General features: G+C 47.4%; 1 protein-coding gene across 2 annotated transcripts in view; it reads left to right on the top strand.

Moving 5' to 3' along the window:
* The first annotated feature begins 555 nt into the window (after window positions 1–555).
* Window positions 556–14,990, top strand: part of notch1b (notch receptor 1b) — a 45,049-nt gene continuing 30,614 nt past the window's right edge. For both annotated transcript variants that reach the window (XM_084468637.1, XM_084468636.1), the window contains exons 1-4: window positions 556–723; window positions 1,440–1,521; window positions 11,453–11,649; window positions 12,674–13,012. In XM_084468637.1, the coding sequence (XP_084324763.1) occupies window positions 666–723; window positions 1,440–1,521; window positions 11,453–11,649; window positions 12,674–13,012 (676 nt within the window). In that variant the 5' untranslated portion in view covers window positions 556–665. The remainder of the gene's footprint in view (window positions 724–1,439; window positions 1,522–11,452; window positions 11,650–12,673; window positions 13,013–14,990) is intronic.

Below are 14,990 nucleotides of genomic sequence, written 5' to 3'. Positions count from 1 at the left end.
CTGCTGTCAGCATTTACTTATCAGTGGACGATGCTACTTGTTGACACAGGCTAATCATGTTACATTTTCCCACTGCAGGTTGATGAGAAGCAGATATCTCTGTTTGAGTATTTATATACATTGATTTTAATGCTATTATAAGGTGAAGTAGTGTGGCGCAATTCAACTGTTTCATAGCTTTCTCTTCACTTCTGTAGGAAACTCAATGTTGGGCCTACTGAATATAATTGATCAGCCAAACTGAGCTATTTATATAGGTATATTAAACATTTTATGAATTAAATGTACAAATACAATTAAGTAGATAGGTAGTTTGAAACTTCACTAATAAAGTTAACATGGCTAAACTAAAGTTGGACGTATCCCTTTAGAAAGTCATCAGGTTTTATTAAATGCTTTCCCAAAATGTTTTCAAATTGGTATGAAAGTAAAGTAAAGAATATGAGTGCAGCACTTGTTGATGATGTGGGAGGAGGAGGCGGAGGATGACGCCCCCAGAGGAGGAGATGGAATGGAGAGCAGCTTCACAACTCACTCGAACTCTGGAGCGACAGGGACGACACCAGAGGGACTTTCTGTGGATCTACCGCTATTCAAGGATGATTTGCAATATCGGATCTATGACTCTTACTCACGTGGAATTATAACATTTTAAAATAGAAGGAATGCATATTTTCTTTGGGAAACTTATTTTGTTGTTGTCGCTGATAGCACTGGCACAAGGTAGGCGACATGCGACACTGCCATGACGGCTTTATATATCTTAACATACATGATATATCTTAATGTGAAGAAGATATCTTAATGGGAACTAAGCTAAGGTTTTTTTCTTTTATCCATTCCAGTCGAAGTAGTGGTTATATCATATATATATATATATATATATATATAATATTTGAGGCATGTCCACACACGAACGGTCCGACTTTGATTACTTCATTTCGAATCGCGCGCCAGCTCTTCATCGATTTATTTTTCGCTACTTTATTTGAACTCGTTACTTTATCTTAATTCGTTAATTTTTAGACACCTGTTGAGAATGATAAGATATCATATCAAGGGAAGAATGCTTTCCTCCATGCCAAACGTCCAGAGACACATCTGTTCCACGCTGGTTAGTGCCGCTGCTGCCGGCGGACTATTCAACACTCTGTAAAGTTATGTAACTCTGTGAATTCATGCAGCTTTGAGACAGAACTATTTTTGCAATGCTGTGTTAACTTACTAGCCAGATAATGAGACAACTGCCCACTGGAGGCAAATCTCTTTGCATTTACAACACATTGCTTCAGGTGTCAGTGGTCACACCTGGCCTCAATGTCTGTTCCGTTTATACGTAAAACTAGGAATGTTTTACCTGAAACTACTTACGTCACATGAATCGTTTATTAAAGCTCTAGTCGTGAAATAGCAGCCCTGTAAAACCTTTTAATTCTTAGGCCTAAGATGCTCCATGCCCACCGAGGCGTGTCTGAACGATGGAAAGTGTGAGGCGACGCCGGACGGCAACGGGCAGTGCAAGTAAGTGTAACATCTAAACTTTAACGCTCAACTGTTGCAACGATTTGTCATGAACATTTCGACTCATGGTCCAGGGATCACCGCATGTGTTTGTTTGTGGTTGTCTGTCTGTCTGTCTGCCTGCCTGCCTTTACCCCTCTCCTACAACCGGCTCTCTCTCTCTCTCTCTCTCTCTCTCTCTCTCTCTCTCTCTCTCTCTGCCTTAAATCTTGTTTTTCTTTTCTTTCACGGAGCGACAGCTGGGGTTGCCAGAAGCTTGGTGGTCATTGTTCTCTCCTGCCATTAATTCTGTGTGACTAATCTGGGTGAGGCTTCCCAGAGAGACCCTCACAGCCTCACCCCGCTGCCCCCCCTCCCCACACACACACGCACACACACACAAACGCACACACACTCGTGCACGAGCATACTCCTTCCCTTTCTCTCCTGGGATTTTGTCCCCACTTCAACAACCCTCAACACTCCCCTCTATTATAAAATTCTCTCCCCGTCTCACCCCCTGTCTCTCTCTCACTCTCTTTCCCGGTCTCTTATCTCACTCTCTCCCCCTCTCTCTGTCTCTCACTCTCTCCCTGTCTGGCTCACTCTCTCCATGTGTCTCTCACCCTCTCAGTCTCCGTACCCCCTGTCTCTCTCACTCTCTCTCTCCCCTTGTCTCCCTCCCTGTCTCTACCAGTCTCTCTCTCCATCTCTTTTCCACTCCCTCTGACAGATGGTCGGGCAAAGTGAGACATAAGCCACCACAACGTCATCCTACCCAATGCAAATATGTGAATTTTTTAATGACCTACTTAAGACAGTTGGGTTGCCCTGCTCCTTTCTCGCCTCAAGTTTGGTAATAGTCACCCATGGGGTGAGCTCCAGCTCTCCAGCCGGGCTTGGAGAGAGGTGTGGGCTGAGGCTGGAGTCTGGCCTCGTTTTACCTGAGAAGCTGTGAAGGAGGAGGTTAATGCAGCTGGGCATCTGAAACGCAGGGCAGGTTCTGTGAGGCCATTTGTTCTCAGAAACATCTTAGTTTGGAGTGGCTATGTCACACACACACACACACACACACACACACACACACACACACACACACACACACACACACGTCGATGCACACGTGCAGAAACACACACACAGCACACACACACTTGGGCAACAATGCCATCATTGTGGCTCCTGGCTGCCCTGTGCTCTTCTTCCTATTAAACATGGTGGTTGGGTTAAGTAGCTTTCTCCAGCCCTGCGCTCTGTGAGGAGATGAGCGGGAGACGCAGGCTCTCTATCCACTCTGCTGGCTCTGTTTATGTTGGGCTTCTATTGGGCTCCATTGCCACAACAGCACTCTCATTCACTTTGATATTTTTTAATTCAGCATGACACTGAGATTATGAGGTGATTATTGGACAGTTTTCAGTTTAGATATCTGTAATTTTGAATCTGTATGACTTTTTAGTTTTTTATCATGGATTTATGCTGTATTTATTACACATGATTTCAACATCCTATATGTCCAGACTGTTCTGTTAAAGGGAATGCTTATAGCTGGACTCTGAGGCCCACCTACTATTGTATGACAAAAATGCTTGGGTTTATGGATTTACAAAACCCTACCAAGTGCAGAGAGGACAATAAAGGTTTGAATAATTGGACCATGTTTAGTCAATAGTTTAATGTTTTAACTGTACAGCTAATGTTCTAATGCGGTAAAGCGGATGAGCTAAAAACTTGCACAAATATAATGATAGAAGGAACAGGTCTATATTACTAATGGTAGAAGGAACAGGTCTATATTACTAATGGTAGAAGGAACAGGTCTATATTACTAATGGTAGAAGGAACAGGTCTATATTACGCCGCTCAACATGGTGGCGTCTTCCATCACTTCTGCTCCTGACTCAATGATGAGTTGCTTTCGCCTCCAATCAAAACCTGCCGCTCTTTAGGCTGAGTGTTCCTTAGCAGGTTAAGTATGTGAGTGGAATGCATCCATTTTATATCATACAGCAGCAGAAGGCTCTTCAAATGACATGCCAGGAATTCCATCTCCTCGCCTTTGGAATGGGCCATAAAGATGTTGACTGTTTAATCTCCAAAGAAATGAGATTAGGGCCTCTTTGTATCGCTGACTCCAGCTGCAAGTCCGCAGACAACATGGCGAGGACTAGAGAGGCCTGCTCCCAGCCAAAGAGATGAGCAAGTCAAAATAATTAATATACTGTATATGTATATTTATTAATGTTGCTCATCCCATGCCTTGACAATGTTGGCTTATTTATGATTTCCCATGATGATAATGATGAGAGACTCAAATAAGTATTTGTTATGATAACGCTATAACACGCTTGTTTGTGTGCATGCCTTGCATGGATGTGCATCACTAGTCGGATAAGGCAGCCCCATTCCTTCACCCAGTCTGGCATGTGTAGTGACGGGTGACTGCTACAGCAAACATTCCTCCTGGTATCAATGAAAGTGGGCCCTTGTCCCAGGTTGGCGGATCATTTCAATGTGTTCTAGGGACTGGTGAGTCCGTCCTACTCCCCCTCACTCCCTCCACCTCGTTCCATTCAGATTCACTAACCCGCCTACAAGCGGCCCAGAGGGGAAGAACAGGTGCCGTATCTGATCGTATCATGATACGAGACGGACTGCGTTCTTTGTGGACTGCTTACTGTGGGAGAGAGCGAGAGAGAGAGCGCATCTGGTCGGTGTGGACGTCAGCTCTATGGATTAGTGGTATCTGACCGTCTTAGCCTGGGACCTGCCAGGAGAAATCACACACATTTCAATCATACTGGACAGTACATCGGGGAGAAGTGATTGTTTTTTCTATGTAATGTGTGTGTGTGTGTAGTCCAGACAAACAAATACACACACCTCCCTGTGTCATTGAGCCGGACCACCTGTCTGTAGAGCACCTGTCTGTGGAGTGCAGTGTAGTGACCACATACTCCTACAGCAGTAGTTGTGCAACACATTATACCCACCATTACCTGTGGCTTCTGCCCCATTCAGCTGCAAACAAAGACTGCTTTACCCTGCTAGTCAGCCAGCTGCCCTTTCAGAGCTCAGCCACTCTCACTGCCTGACTACACACACACACACACACACACACAGATATTCTGCATTTTTTTAACAACATGGTCCCAATTTTCAAGGTATCCAGACAGCACAATCAAGGCGCCGAGGCAGCTGTACAGATCATAAGACCGATATGGTTACTAGAACACACACGCACACACACACACACACACACACACACATACGGTGCTGCTCTCAGACTAAACTCCAGTTCTAAACAAGGTGGTGGTAACATCCTAAACTTTAGCAACTTCCGTCTCCCGTTATGTTACAACCTTTTGAGAGTCCCATCAAGCCTGCGACCTCTTCCCAGCCCCTCAAAGCATGCAGTAGTACTGCTCATTACAGACACACACACACACACACACACACACACACACACACACACACACACACACACACACACACACACACAGGTCCCTTGGGGAGTGCTTGTTCCCATGGTTTGACTTGGTAATGGTAGTAAATAAACTGTCCCTAATGAGCTGGGCTGTGTCCAGATGCATTGAAGACAGGTCAGCTCCCATGGCTGATTAGAGGAAGAGAGGAGGAGGGGTGCTGAGACCAGAGGGGGTGGGGAGAGACCAGAGGGGCAGGGAGAGACCAGGAGGGCATAGAGAGACCAGGGGGAGACCAGGAGGGCAGGGAGAGACCGGGGGGGCAGGGAAAGACCAGGGGGGCAGGGAGAGACCAGGAGGGCATGGAGAGACCAGGGGGGGAGACCAGGGGGAGACCAGGAGGGCAGGGAGAGACCGGGGGGGCAGGGAAAGACCAGGAGGGCAGGGAGAGACCAGGGGGGCAGGGAGAGACCAGGGAGAGACCAGAGGGGCAGGGAGAGACCAGGGGGCATGGAGAGACCAGGGGGGCAGGGAGAGACCAGGGGGGCAGGGAGAGACCAGGGAGAGACCAGGGGGGCTAGTCCGCCCCCTATCATTTCAGTTTGGTTCTCAGCTCTGGTCTGTGTGTGCCAGACCCTGTTTTGTTTCAATCTATTTGCCTAAGTCCAGGGTTGTTATGTTTACGGTATTTTTCAGGCTCTAGTTCTCTTGCATTGCGATGCAGATATGCGTCAATGTTAAGAAAAAGACCAATGTTAAAAAGACTTGCTGAGAAGTGGAGGGAGACAGAGGTGAGGGGAAGTGGCGGTATGAGAAAAACTAAAGACAAACTTCCTCCCCTTTTAACTGCCTCAGGCCAGACCTTTTAAAGTTCAGACTAGACAAAAGGAGAATTAGTGCAGGGCCGTGCGGCCAACAGGAAATGAGACGGAAAATAGATGGCGGGGGGGGGGGGGGGGGGGGGGGGCAGTAGGGGCCCACAGGTAGAAAATAAGAAAAACACAAACACACACAAGACAAAGGGAGAATACACATTCAACTTATCAGTTTGGGGCCGTTTGATAGCGTTTCTATAGACACACAACGAACATAATGACTGCTGCTCACCAATGGAAAGAAGAGCAAACAGCAGCAGGTTGTTTAAATCAACCTATTTGTAATGGGCCATAAGAGCCCTGCTTGTATTGTCCCACAGTGCTTAAGTGTGCTTCTCACAATAATAATGGAATAAAAACTGATAGACAACCTAATTCACAAAGCCTCTTACTGGCTACAGGAATGGTTCTCCCAGTTTGTTTATCTACAGTGAGACATATGTAACCTAGATCTGCCTCACAGAGCCCTATCTCTCTCTGTGTGTCGTGTGACCCCACCAACAAGGCAGATGGCAGATTGGCCCAATACGGCGGAAAGCCCCCCTTTTATTTATGTTCCCTGAGCTAGGCCTGGCTCAGGGTCATATGTCACCACAACATCTGCTGTGGGGCTCCCCATCGCGCCGACCTGTTGCCATGGGTAACAGAGGCAGCCGCACGCCGCAGCCGCAGTCCCAGCGCGGAGACAGACAACTTGGTGGAGAACAACAGTAGTGGGGCCGCACTGAGGAGATGACAGAACCGTTCATATCAGCAGATGATTGTCTCACACACAGTGACCCCCCCTCCTCCTCAACACCTGATGTTTGCTCAGGCCTGATTTGTTTATCTGGCTGGCGGTTCAGTTTACCTGCTGCTGCTGCTGCTCTAACCCTGCTGAGATTACCCTGGCCTGCTCTGAGCTCTCTCTTGTTGGAGCAGCTGCTATGCTTATTTGTTCTGCGCAAAGTCGCGTCTCTTTAAATAAAAAAAGGAAAAAAAAAAAACTCAGTGAATGCCTTTTGTCTTAAACCCCCCTATTTAAAAGGGTCTGAGGTATTATACAGGCGATTAAATGCCCTATAAAAGCGTATGCGTGCACGGGGCCGCCCGGCCACCGTCTTCTATTCTCCGGGCTCCATGCGGGTCAAAGAGCCAACTGTAGCCTGGTGCAGCGCGTGCTGGTGGGGGCGTGGTGCTCCTCACCTCCACGGGGACCTGGGGGGGGCTTCATGTGTTTGTCTGGTAGGTGGGTGAGGTGCCCTGAGTGCGGTTGGTAATCTGGTGTTACTTTATGGCGGAGCTGTAAAGCAGCAGTCCGCTCGCTCCATTGATGTTTTCTTTGGGCAGAGTGGGAGGGGCTCAGGGGGGGAGACGAGGAGGGGGTGCACTTTGAGACAAACACCAACATTCCTTCTGAATCATTAGGCCCTCACTCTACTGTACTCTACTTTACTCCTCCTCTACTGTTCTGAACTCTACTTACTCTAGTTACTCTACTCTACTCCATTAGCCCTACTACCCTACAATACTCTGTCTGTACTCTACTCTACTACCCTACAATACTCTGTCTGTACTCTACTCTACTACCCTACAATACTCTGTCTGTACTCTACTCTACTACCCTACAATACTCTGTCTGTACTCTACTCTACTACCCTACAATACTCTGTTTGTACTCTACTCTATTCTACTACCCTACAATACTCTGTTTGTACTCTACTCTATTCTACTACCCTACAATACTCTGTTTGTACTCTACTCTATTCTACTACCCTACAATACTCTGTCTGTACAAATTCTAGGAACAGAAGCTGCCAGGTGTGTGTGTGTGTGTGTGTGTGTGTGTGTGTGTGTGTGTGTGTGTGTGTGTGTGCGTGTGTGTGTGTGATGGCTGTCCACACAAATAAAAAGTCAAGTAAAAAAAGCCAACAAATAATGAGGAGAAAAGGGACGATAAGTTGGCAACGAGGCAAAAGTACAGGAGGAGGAGATTAGAGCGAGACGAAGAGGAAGACGAAGAGGAAGACGAAGAGGAAGAGTGGACACAGGATGGGAGGAGAGGAAAGGGGAGGGGCTACTGCCCTCCGCTTGGAGAGGAAAACAATGCTCTCTCTCTCTCAGTACGTTTACATGCACAGCCGACTATGCTCCTCAATTGGACAACTGCAATTGTCCGAGTATACATCGCGGTGAGAAAATTCATTCATTGGCCGAAGCTTGTCATACCCTGGTATGATAGGTGGCGCTGTACCCATTTCAACTAGTGGTAATAGAGCCACCGGCTGACCTCTTTACGTCACCAGCAACAACAGCTGTCAGTTCACTTCGGGTCCATGTCATTTCTCTGACTCTCTGAAGTCCAGATTGAACCGCGACATGTTGGAGAAAGGGATTGTTGCCGTATGAGGACTCCTGCCGGAGGAGCGCGGCTCCGTGCCAACTACATTGGCACGACATCGGTGTCCTCCATCTTCTGCGCCACCTTTTAAATGAATCGCCGTTTGTCGTTTTTCCGACGGCGACAACAACACGGCTATCGTCTCCTTCCACTTCCGGCTCACGACCCCCGGAAAAGATCTCGAGCATGCCCAGAACGCCAAAAAACATGCACGCATAATGCAACTATCAATCGAATAATCTAAATCAGACTATGAGAAACCCAATTCGATATTCGATTTAATTTGACTTAGGTGTATGCATGCATCTTAATAATCCAATCATTGTCGGACTATCCCAATAATTAGATTTTCCCCCTCTAAATGTGCTAATTGCTGGTGGGGGAGGGGGGGAGAGTAGACTGGAGGGAGGGAGGAGGGGTGGAGGGGGGAGTAGACTGGAGGGAGAGCGGAGGGGTGGAGGGAGAGAGGAGGGCAGCAGCTGCCATGGCCGACTCATTAACATGCACACCTGCTCCCTGCGGCCTTTTCCAGCACCCTGGTGCACCGGCTCACGAGCCCGGCCGTCACCGCCTCCACCATGGGGTCCGCACAGGACCCCCCCCCTCTCCCTGTCACCATCGCTACACAGAAAACATTCCTATGCACTTCCACCATGGCGTCATCACCACCCAGCACACTGTCCTGTGAGAATGGGAATGATCTCCAGGGTTCAGGAATGCAGTGAATTCCTTCACCTTATGCAAGACTCATCTCCACGCCTCAATTAAGATTGTTCGATCTTTTTTTGTTTTTACCTCCTTGCTAATGAGCATCAAGGAACCATCTCGAAGGAGTTGACGTCAGATTATTCTAAATGATTAGGACGTGGACGCTGTTGCCATGTAACAGGAGAGTGTATTTAAATAGCGCTACATGGAGAGCTCGCTGGGCAGCTCCGCTGTGTGCTCACCGTGTTGCCACATCATGAGCCGCCACTGTTTGTGTGGGCTGTTTTTATTTCCTAGCCGCAGTGCGAAGACTTCCTAATCCCCCGAGAGAGAGCGACCCTGTCTGAACACACTGCCGGCTCCACAGGGGGGTCACACATACACGCACACAGTCTCGCACACACACATTTGTGTCCATGGGTGTGCATACACACACACACACACACACACACACACGCACACTCTCTCAAACACACTGACATACACACAATCCCCTGGGAATGTGAGGGGGTTGAAGTCTTTACAGCCCAGGGCTGATAGCTCCATGCTATCATCAGCTCTTCCAATGCTTTTTGTTGGAAAAGTTTTTGTCTGAAAATTTAGAAAATTATATTTGTCTAATTTTTTTTTAACTTATTGCATTAAACAAACAAGCTTGGCTAGGCTGTGTGGGCTGCGTGTGTGTGTGTGGGGGTTTACTTCACACAACAGCTGGGCTGGTGAAACCACAGAAGTACACCGCTGCTTTTTATTTCAGCTTCAGAGAATGTTCACTATGTGGTTCTGGTCCCGCTGTGTGGAGGGGTTCTGGTCCCGGTGGGGTTCTGAGCCTCACAGTGGAGCCTCACTGCCTCACAGCCTCAGGGCCTCACAGCCTCACAGCGGAGCCTCACAGCCTCACAGTGGAGCCCCACAGCCTCAGGGCCTCACTGCCTCACAGCGGAGCCCCACAGCCTCAGGGCCTCACAGCCTCACAGCGGAGCCTCACAGTGGAGCCTCACAGCCTCACAGCGGAGCCTCACAGTGGAGCCTCACAGCCTCAGGGCCTCACAGCCTCACAGCGGAGCCTCACAGTGGAGCCTCACAGCCTCAGGGCCTCACAGCCTCACAGCGGAGCCCCACAGCCTCAGGGCCTCACTGCCTCACAGCGGAGCCTCACAGTGGAGCCCCACAGCCTCAGGGCCTCACTGCCTCACAGCGGAGCCTCACAGTGGAGCCTCACAGCCTCAGGGCCTCACAGCGGAGCCGCGGTGCTTTGAAGCTGCCACAATGTTAGCTGGCAGCTCACAGGACAGACATAGCCTTGTCCTGTGGGTGAATGAGCAGGGACAAAGGGACCAGAGGGGACGGCCTCAGGCCTTAGAGCTGGGGGGGCTTATTGTGGCTACTCCTGTTTCAACTTTTTTTTCTTTCTTATTTTGGGGAAAAACGGGATTACTGACAGAGGCTGATATGGAGGCTGATATGTTTTGGGTTTAAACGCTGTAATCAGAGGGGGATTTGTTGCCTTCTTTTGTTTTGTACCGAAACAACCCTTGTCGGCCCCCCAGCGTTGCTGTGGCAACAGCCTTTTTTTTCTAAGGTGTGGGATATTGGAATTTGACAGTAAGGGAGTGGGGGGGGGGGGGGGGGGGGTTCCCCTCACATGCTTCAAGGTGGTCTCCCCATCCACTCCCAAACCTAAGCAATCTACTGGCCTGCCTGTCTTCTTGTCTGCTTGTGTGTGTGTGTGTGTGTGTGTGTGTGTGTGTGTGTGTGTGTGTGTGTGTCTCTCTGGGAAGCTCTTTGCTGGGGGCCTCAGCGTTTATGGCTAAAACACAACCTGTGAGAAACATCACAAGAGTGCGTGCCCGTCCTTGTCCTCCTCCTCATCCTCCCGTCCCTCCCAGCCTCTCTTGTGTTTTACGGGTTGTGTCAGGACGGGGTCACTGGAGGGATGGATGCCCCCCTGGCTGCATAGTTTCTCATGGCTGTGTTGCTGGTTGTAAAACCAACACGGAGAGACACAGCCTACTGACCCTGGAGGCGCTTCCAGACCAATCACCAGTTAGCTGCGCTGTCATTGGTTAGCACAGGCCCGTGTTTCACATGCAATAGCGCCATCACGGGCTGAGCATTGTGTCCTCTGAACACCCTTCATCATCCACGGGTCTGTTCATGTGTAAGCCAGGCTAAAAGAGACAGCCAGCTCCTCTTCCTTTATCCTCCCCCTTTGTTGTAATGTGATAACAAAGCTGCAACACCCTTGTTATATATGACCCTACGGCGGGAAAACGCTACAAACTCAAATCAGTGGCATTTGTGCAGCACTTTTAGAGCAACTTCCTTTAGAGCAACTCAAAATCAAATCACTTTGAAGTGGCTTCTCGATAAAGAAAAGCCCTGAGTATCCACCAGTATAGAGTATAGGATGGAGTATCCACCAGTATAGAGTCATTTCCTCTCTGGTTAGTTAGTAAGTCAACTCTGGACCCTGGATAGAAACATCTGCTAAATGGCTCAATGTGATAGTTGAGTGGTTCCATCCTGGGGCTGTCTGACCAAACCCTCCCTGTTCCTCTCAGGTGCAGCGAGGCATACGTGGGCAGTCGCTGCCAGTTCCGCAACCCCTGCACCACGGGGCCATGCATGAACGGCGGCGTGTGCCGCTCCGTGCCGCACAGCAACACGGTGGACTTCAGCTCGCCGTGCCAGAACGGAGCGACCTGCGAGCCCGATGGCCCCTGGACGTACCGCTGCCGCTGCGCCCCAGGGTGGTCCGGTAAGAGATCGTTAGGTAGCGCTAGGAGGACCTGGTGATACTAGGGCTGCCACCATTGAATTGTAAAACCTACCTAATGAACGAGTATCCGAATATTTGGATATGCCCTAGTTTATCGCTATTGTAAGGATTCTTCTTCTTATTACTTTGATAACATCATTTGAATTCCTTTTTTTTTATAACTTTACTAGGTCACTTTCTTAAAGCAGTGACTCCATTAACACGTATCTAGACGGTCTCTCAAGAAGTGAACCATCCACAAGTCCTCCATCCCTCTGTGTAGAACGGCATTAACAAGCTGATAAAGCTTTAACGCTAGCTACAGCTCAGAACTTAAATAGTGCAGGGTTAAAGCTTCTCCTATTTCTAGAAATTTAAAGTTTCTAAGTCACCTGTGTGAAGTTGGCTATGAAATCAAAACGTTAATGACATTTATTTGTGTGTAATTGTGCATCAAAAGTGGCCAAGAAGGAAGTTTTGGTTTTGATGCAGGTTGCCCTATTTTAAATTGTTCTTATGATTTTGTAACTTTATTTATTTAACTTTATAAGAGCTATTGCTTTAAGCTTTGTTTCGGCAGAGATAGTGCCAATTTCTTTGGCTTGTGAATTGACATTGTGGACCTTCTCTTAAATGTGGAGACAACTACAGTCCATATTGCCTGACCTATATGTGAACAAAAAACATAGAAGATGAAATCTTTTTCTTCGTTTCAGAAATCTAGTATCAGACAGCATGGTTTTCATAGTCCTTGACTTGATACTACAAGCAGAGGAAATAATCAGATCAATGTAAACATCACAGTAGGTTGTTTTAAGATGTGATCTATGGAAACATAGCCAAAGGCTCGGGAAGACTTTGTAAAGTTAGATGATGGATAAGAAGGAGGATAAGACAGAATAAGGGAGAGAAGAAGGATGAGAGTGAGAGAGGAGTGAGAGAGAGACACATAGAGAGCTGAGAGCCATTCAGCCATTCAGTCCTGTATTTCAACAGAGGATGAAGGATGTTTGTTCTTCTCCAGGTGCGGTGTGCCAGCAGGCCAACCCCTGTGCCTCCAACCCCTGCTCTAACGGCGGGCAGTGCGCTCCCTTCAAGTCCCAGTACGTGTGCACCTGCCCCCCGTCCTTCTACGGCCAGACCTGCCAGCAGGACGTCAATGAGTGCGCCCAGAGCCCGCCGCCCTGCCGCCATGGGGGCGTGTGCGTCAACGAGGTGGGCACGTACCGCTGCCAGTGTCCCGCCGAGTACAGCGGCGCGCACTGCGAGAGCCGCTACATGCCCTGCAGCCCCTCGCCCTGCCACAACGGGGGCACATGCCTCCAGAAGGGGGACACCAGCTACGAGTGCACCTGTGTCCCAGGTCAGTACCCCTCCACCATAGAGTATCCATTAGAGTGCACCTGTGTCCCAGGTCAGTCAGTACCCCTCCATCATGGAGTATCCATTAGGGCTGACCGCTATGGACTAACATTGATATCACAGTATGATTTGACGCATAGACGGTAACGGTATTATATCACGGTATGTTCATTTTATCTTCTAATTTCTATAGAAATGCTTCTGAAGGGGTAAAATACTGGTTAAGCAGCTATTACTGTACTTTTGTATTAGTATGACATATTTCACATAGTACAGAAGTATTTTAAGAACATTTATTGAGCAAAACTGCAATAGAAAAAATCAAAAATCTTTTTCTCAAGTTACTTCCATGTCTGAAAAACACAAATGTTTAATAGTATGGATTTCTGTCTCCACTTGCTGGCGGACCTTGCCGTATAGTTTTGGCATCTCAATTTTGCGGTAACACGTACCTAGGATCCAGTGTTTTGACCATGTCTTTAAAGTCAGTGATGGCATTTGTTATCTCGTTCCTCTGCGTTACGTAAAAAATGATTTACGTAACGCGTTATAAAGTAAGTAACGCCTTACACCCAACACTGTCTACCGGTCACACCGGTCACACAGTAATGTCAAAATCCATACCATAGCGCAAATTCACACCTGTGTACTCTCTACACCGTTTATACCGTGCACCCCTTGTATCAATAGTATCAATGATATATCTGTCCCAAAACATTGACCTTTTTGTATAATGTGTTATGGGTTTTTTTGGATGTATTTTTGGATGAACATATAGTTACTCGTAAATCATATACATATTAGGGCTGTCAACGAATATTCTAAATTAGAAAATATATTCAGTTTTTAAAAACAGACATTCAAAGGTGAAAATTAATATTAGAATGTGGAAAAACACACACCTGCGCCAGCCGCGGTGCGGCTGTCTGCTTTGCGAGTGGGCGACCAGAACACTACAAGACAACAGACAAGAGTCATGCGACAAGTCAAGCGACAAGAGTCGGGACCTTAAATTGCTTGCACAAAACTCTTGATCAGCACTTAGCATTTGTTTATTGTTGTTTATTTAAACCGGTATGCGCAGAGAGTGAGGGGGAGCGAGAGAGAGAGAGAGAAAAAGAGAGTGAGGTCTGCGGTCTTGGCCATTAGTTAATTTACTTATTTTTGTGTAGGTAAAGTTAAATAAACTACCTATACAAGTAGTTATGTCTTGTTGTATTAGTTTGTCCTGTTATTGACGTAATGTGCGTCATTGACATAATGCGCAAATATAGATATTCGAATAGTTTGAATATATGAGGTTTTTTTTGAGGGAATATTCAAACGTCATTTTTGAGCAATTTTGACAGCCCTAATACATATGCATATACATCACCCCTAAATGTTGGAGCAGAAACACTGGTCAACTGGTCCAAGTTTCCACATGATGTCATAAGCTAGGCTTTTCCTGGATTTTTGTGTGTTTGTGTGTGTGTGTGTGTGTGTGTGTGTGTGTGTGTGTGTGTTTGTGTGTGTGTTTGTGTGTGTGTGGGGGTGTGTGTGTGAGAATAAGAGGTAACAGGAAGGCTTTCAGTCTTATCGTGAGGAAATGGTCAAAAGACAACATCCTCTTCCAGCTCCCTCGCCAGTACTTTGGTGTCTGAGTCCTGTTGGGTACATTACAGCAAGCTGTATGTATTGGCAGAGAATAGAAATCAATGAATGTAATAACTATAATGTGATTGTTTTTTGACCTCATACCACTCACAGCCTTGTCTTACCTAACCAAGGATTTTCTTTCTCACCTTTAATGTAGTTATTCAGTTATGAATAATAACCTGAAATGTGCATTTCATAGTGGTTGGCAGTTGTGAAACTCAGGAAGGCGTTTCCTGGTTCCTTAACCTTAGAAAGTGTGTGAATATTACCACAAGAGGGTAGGGACCCCTTCTTCCCAGGGTAAAAACAGTTAAAACATACCCAACTGTGGGGTAGTTTCA

Source organism: Micromesistius poutassou (assembly GCF_964030765.1).
Source record: "Micromesistius poutassou genome assembly, chromosome: 5".
Classification (NCBI taxonomy): domain Eukaryota; kingdom Metazoa; phylum Chordata; class Actinopteri; order Gadiformes; family Gadidae; genus Micromesistius; species Micromesistius poutassou.
The sequence above is the reverse complement of the archived record's forward strand: the minus strand, read 5'-3'. Positions and strand labels throughout refer to the sequence as shown.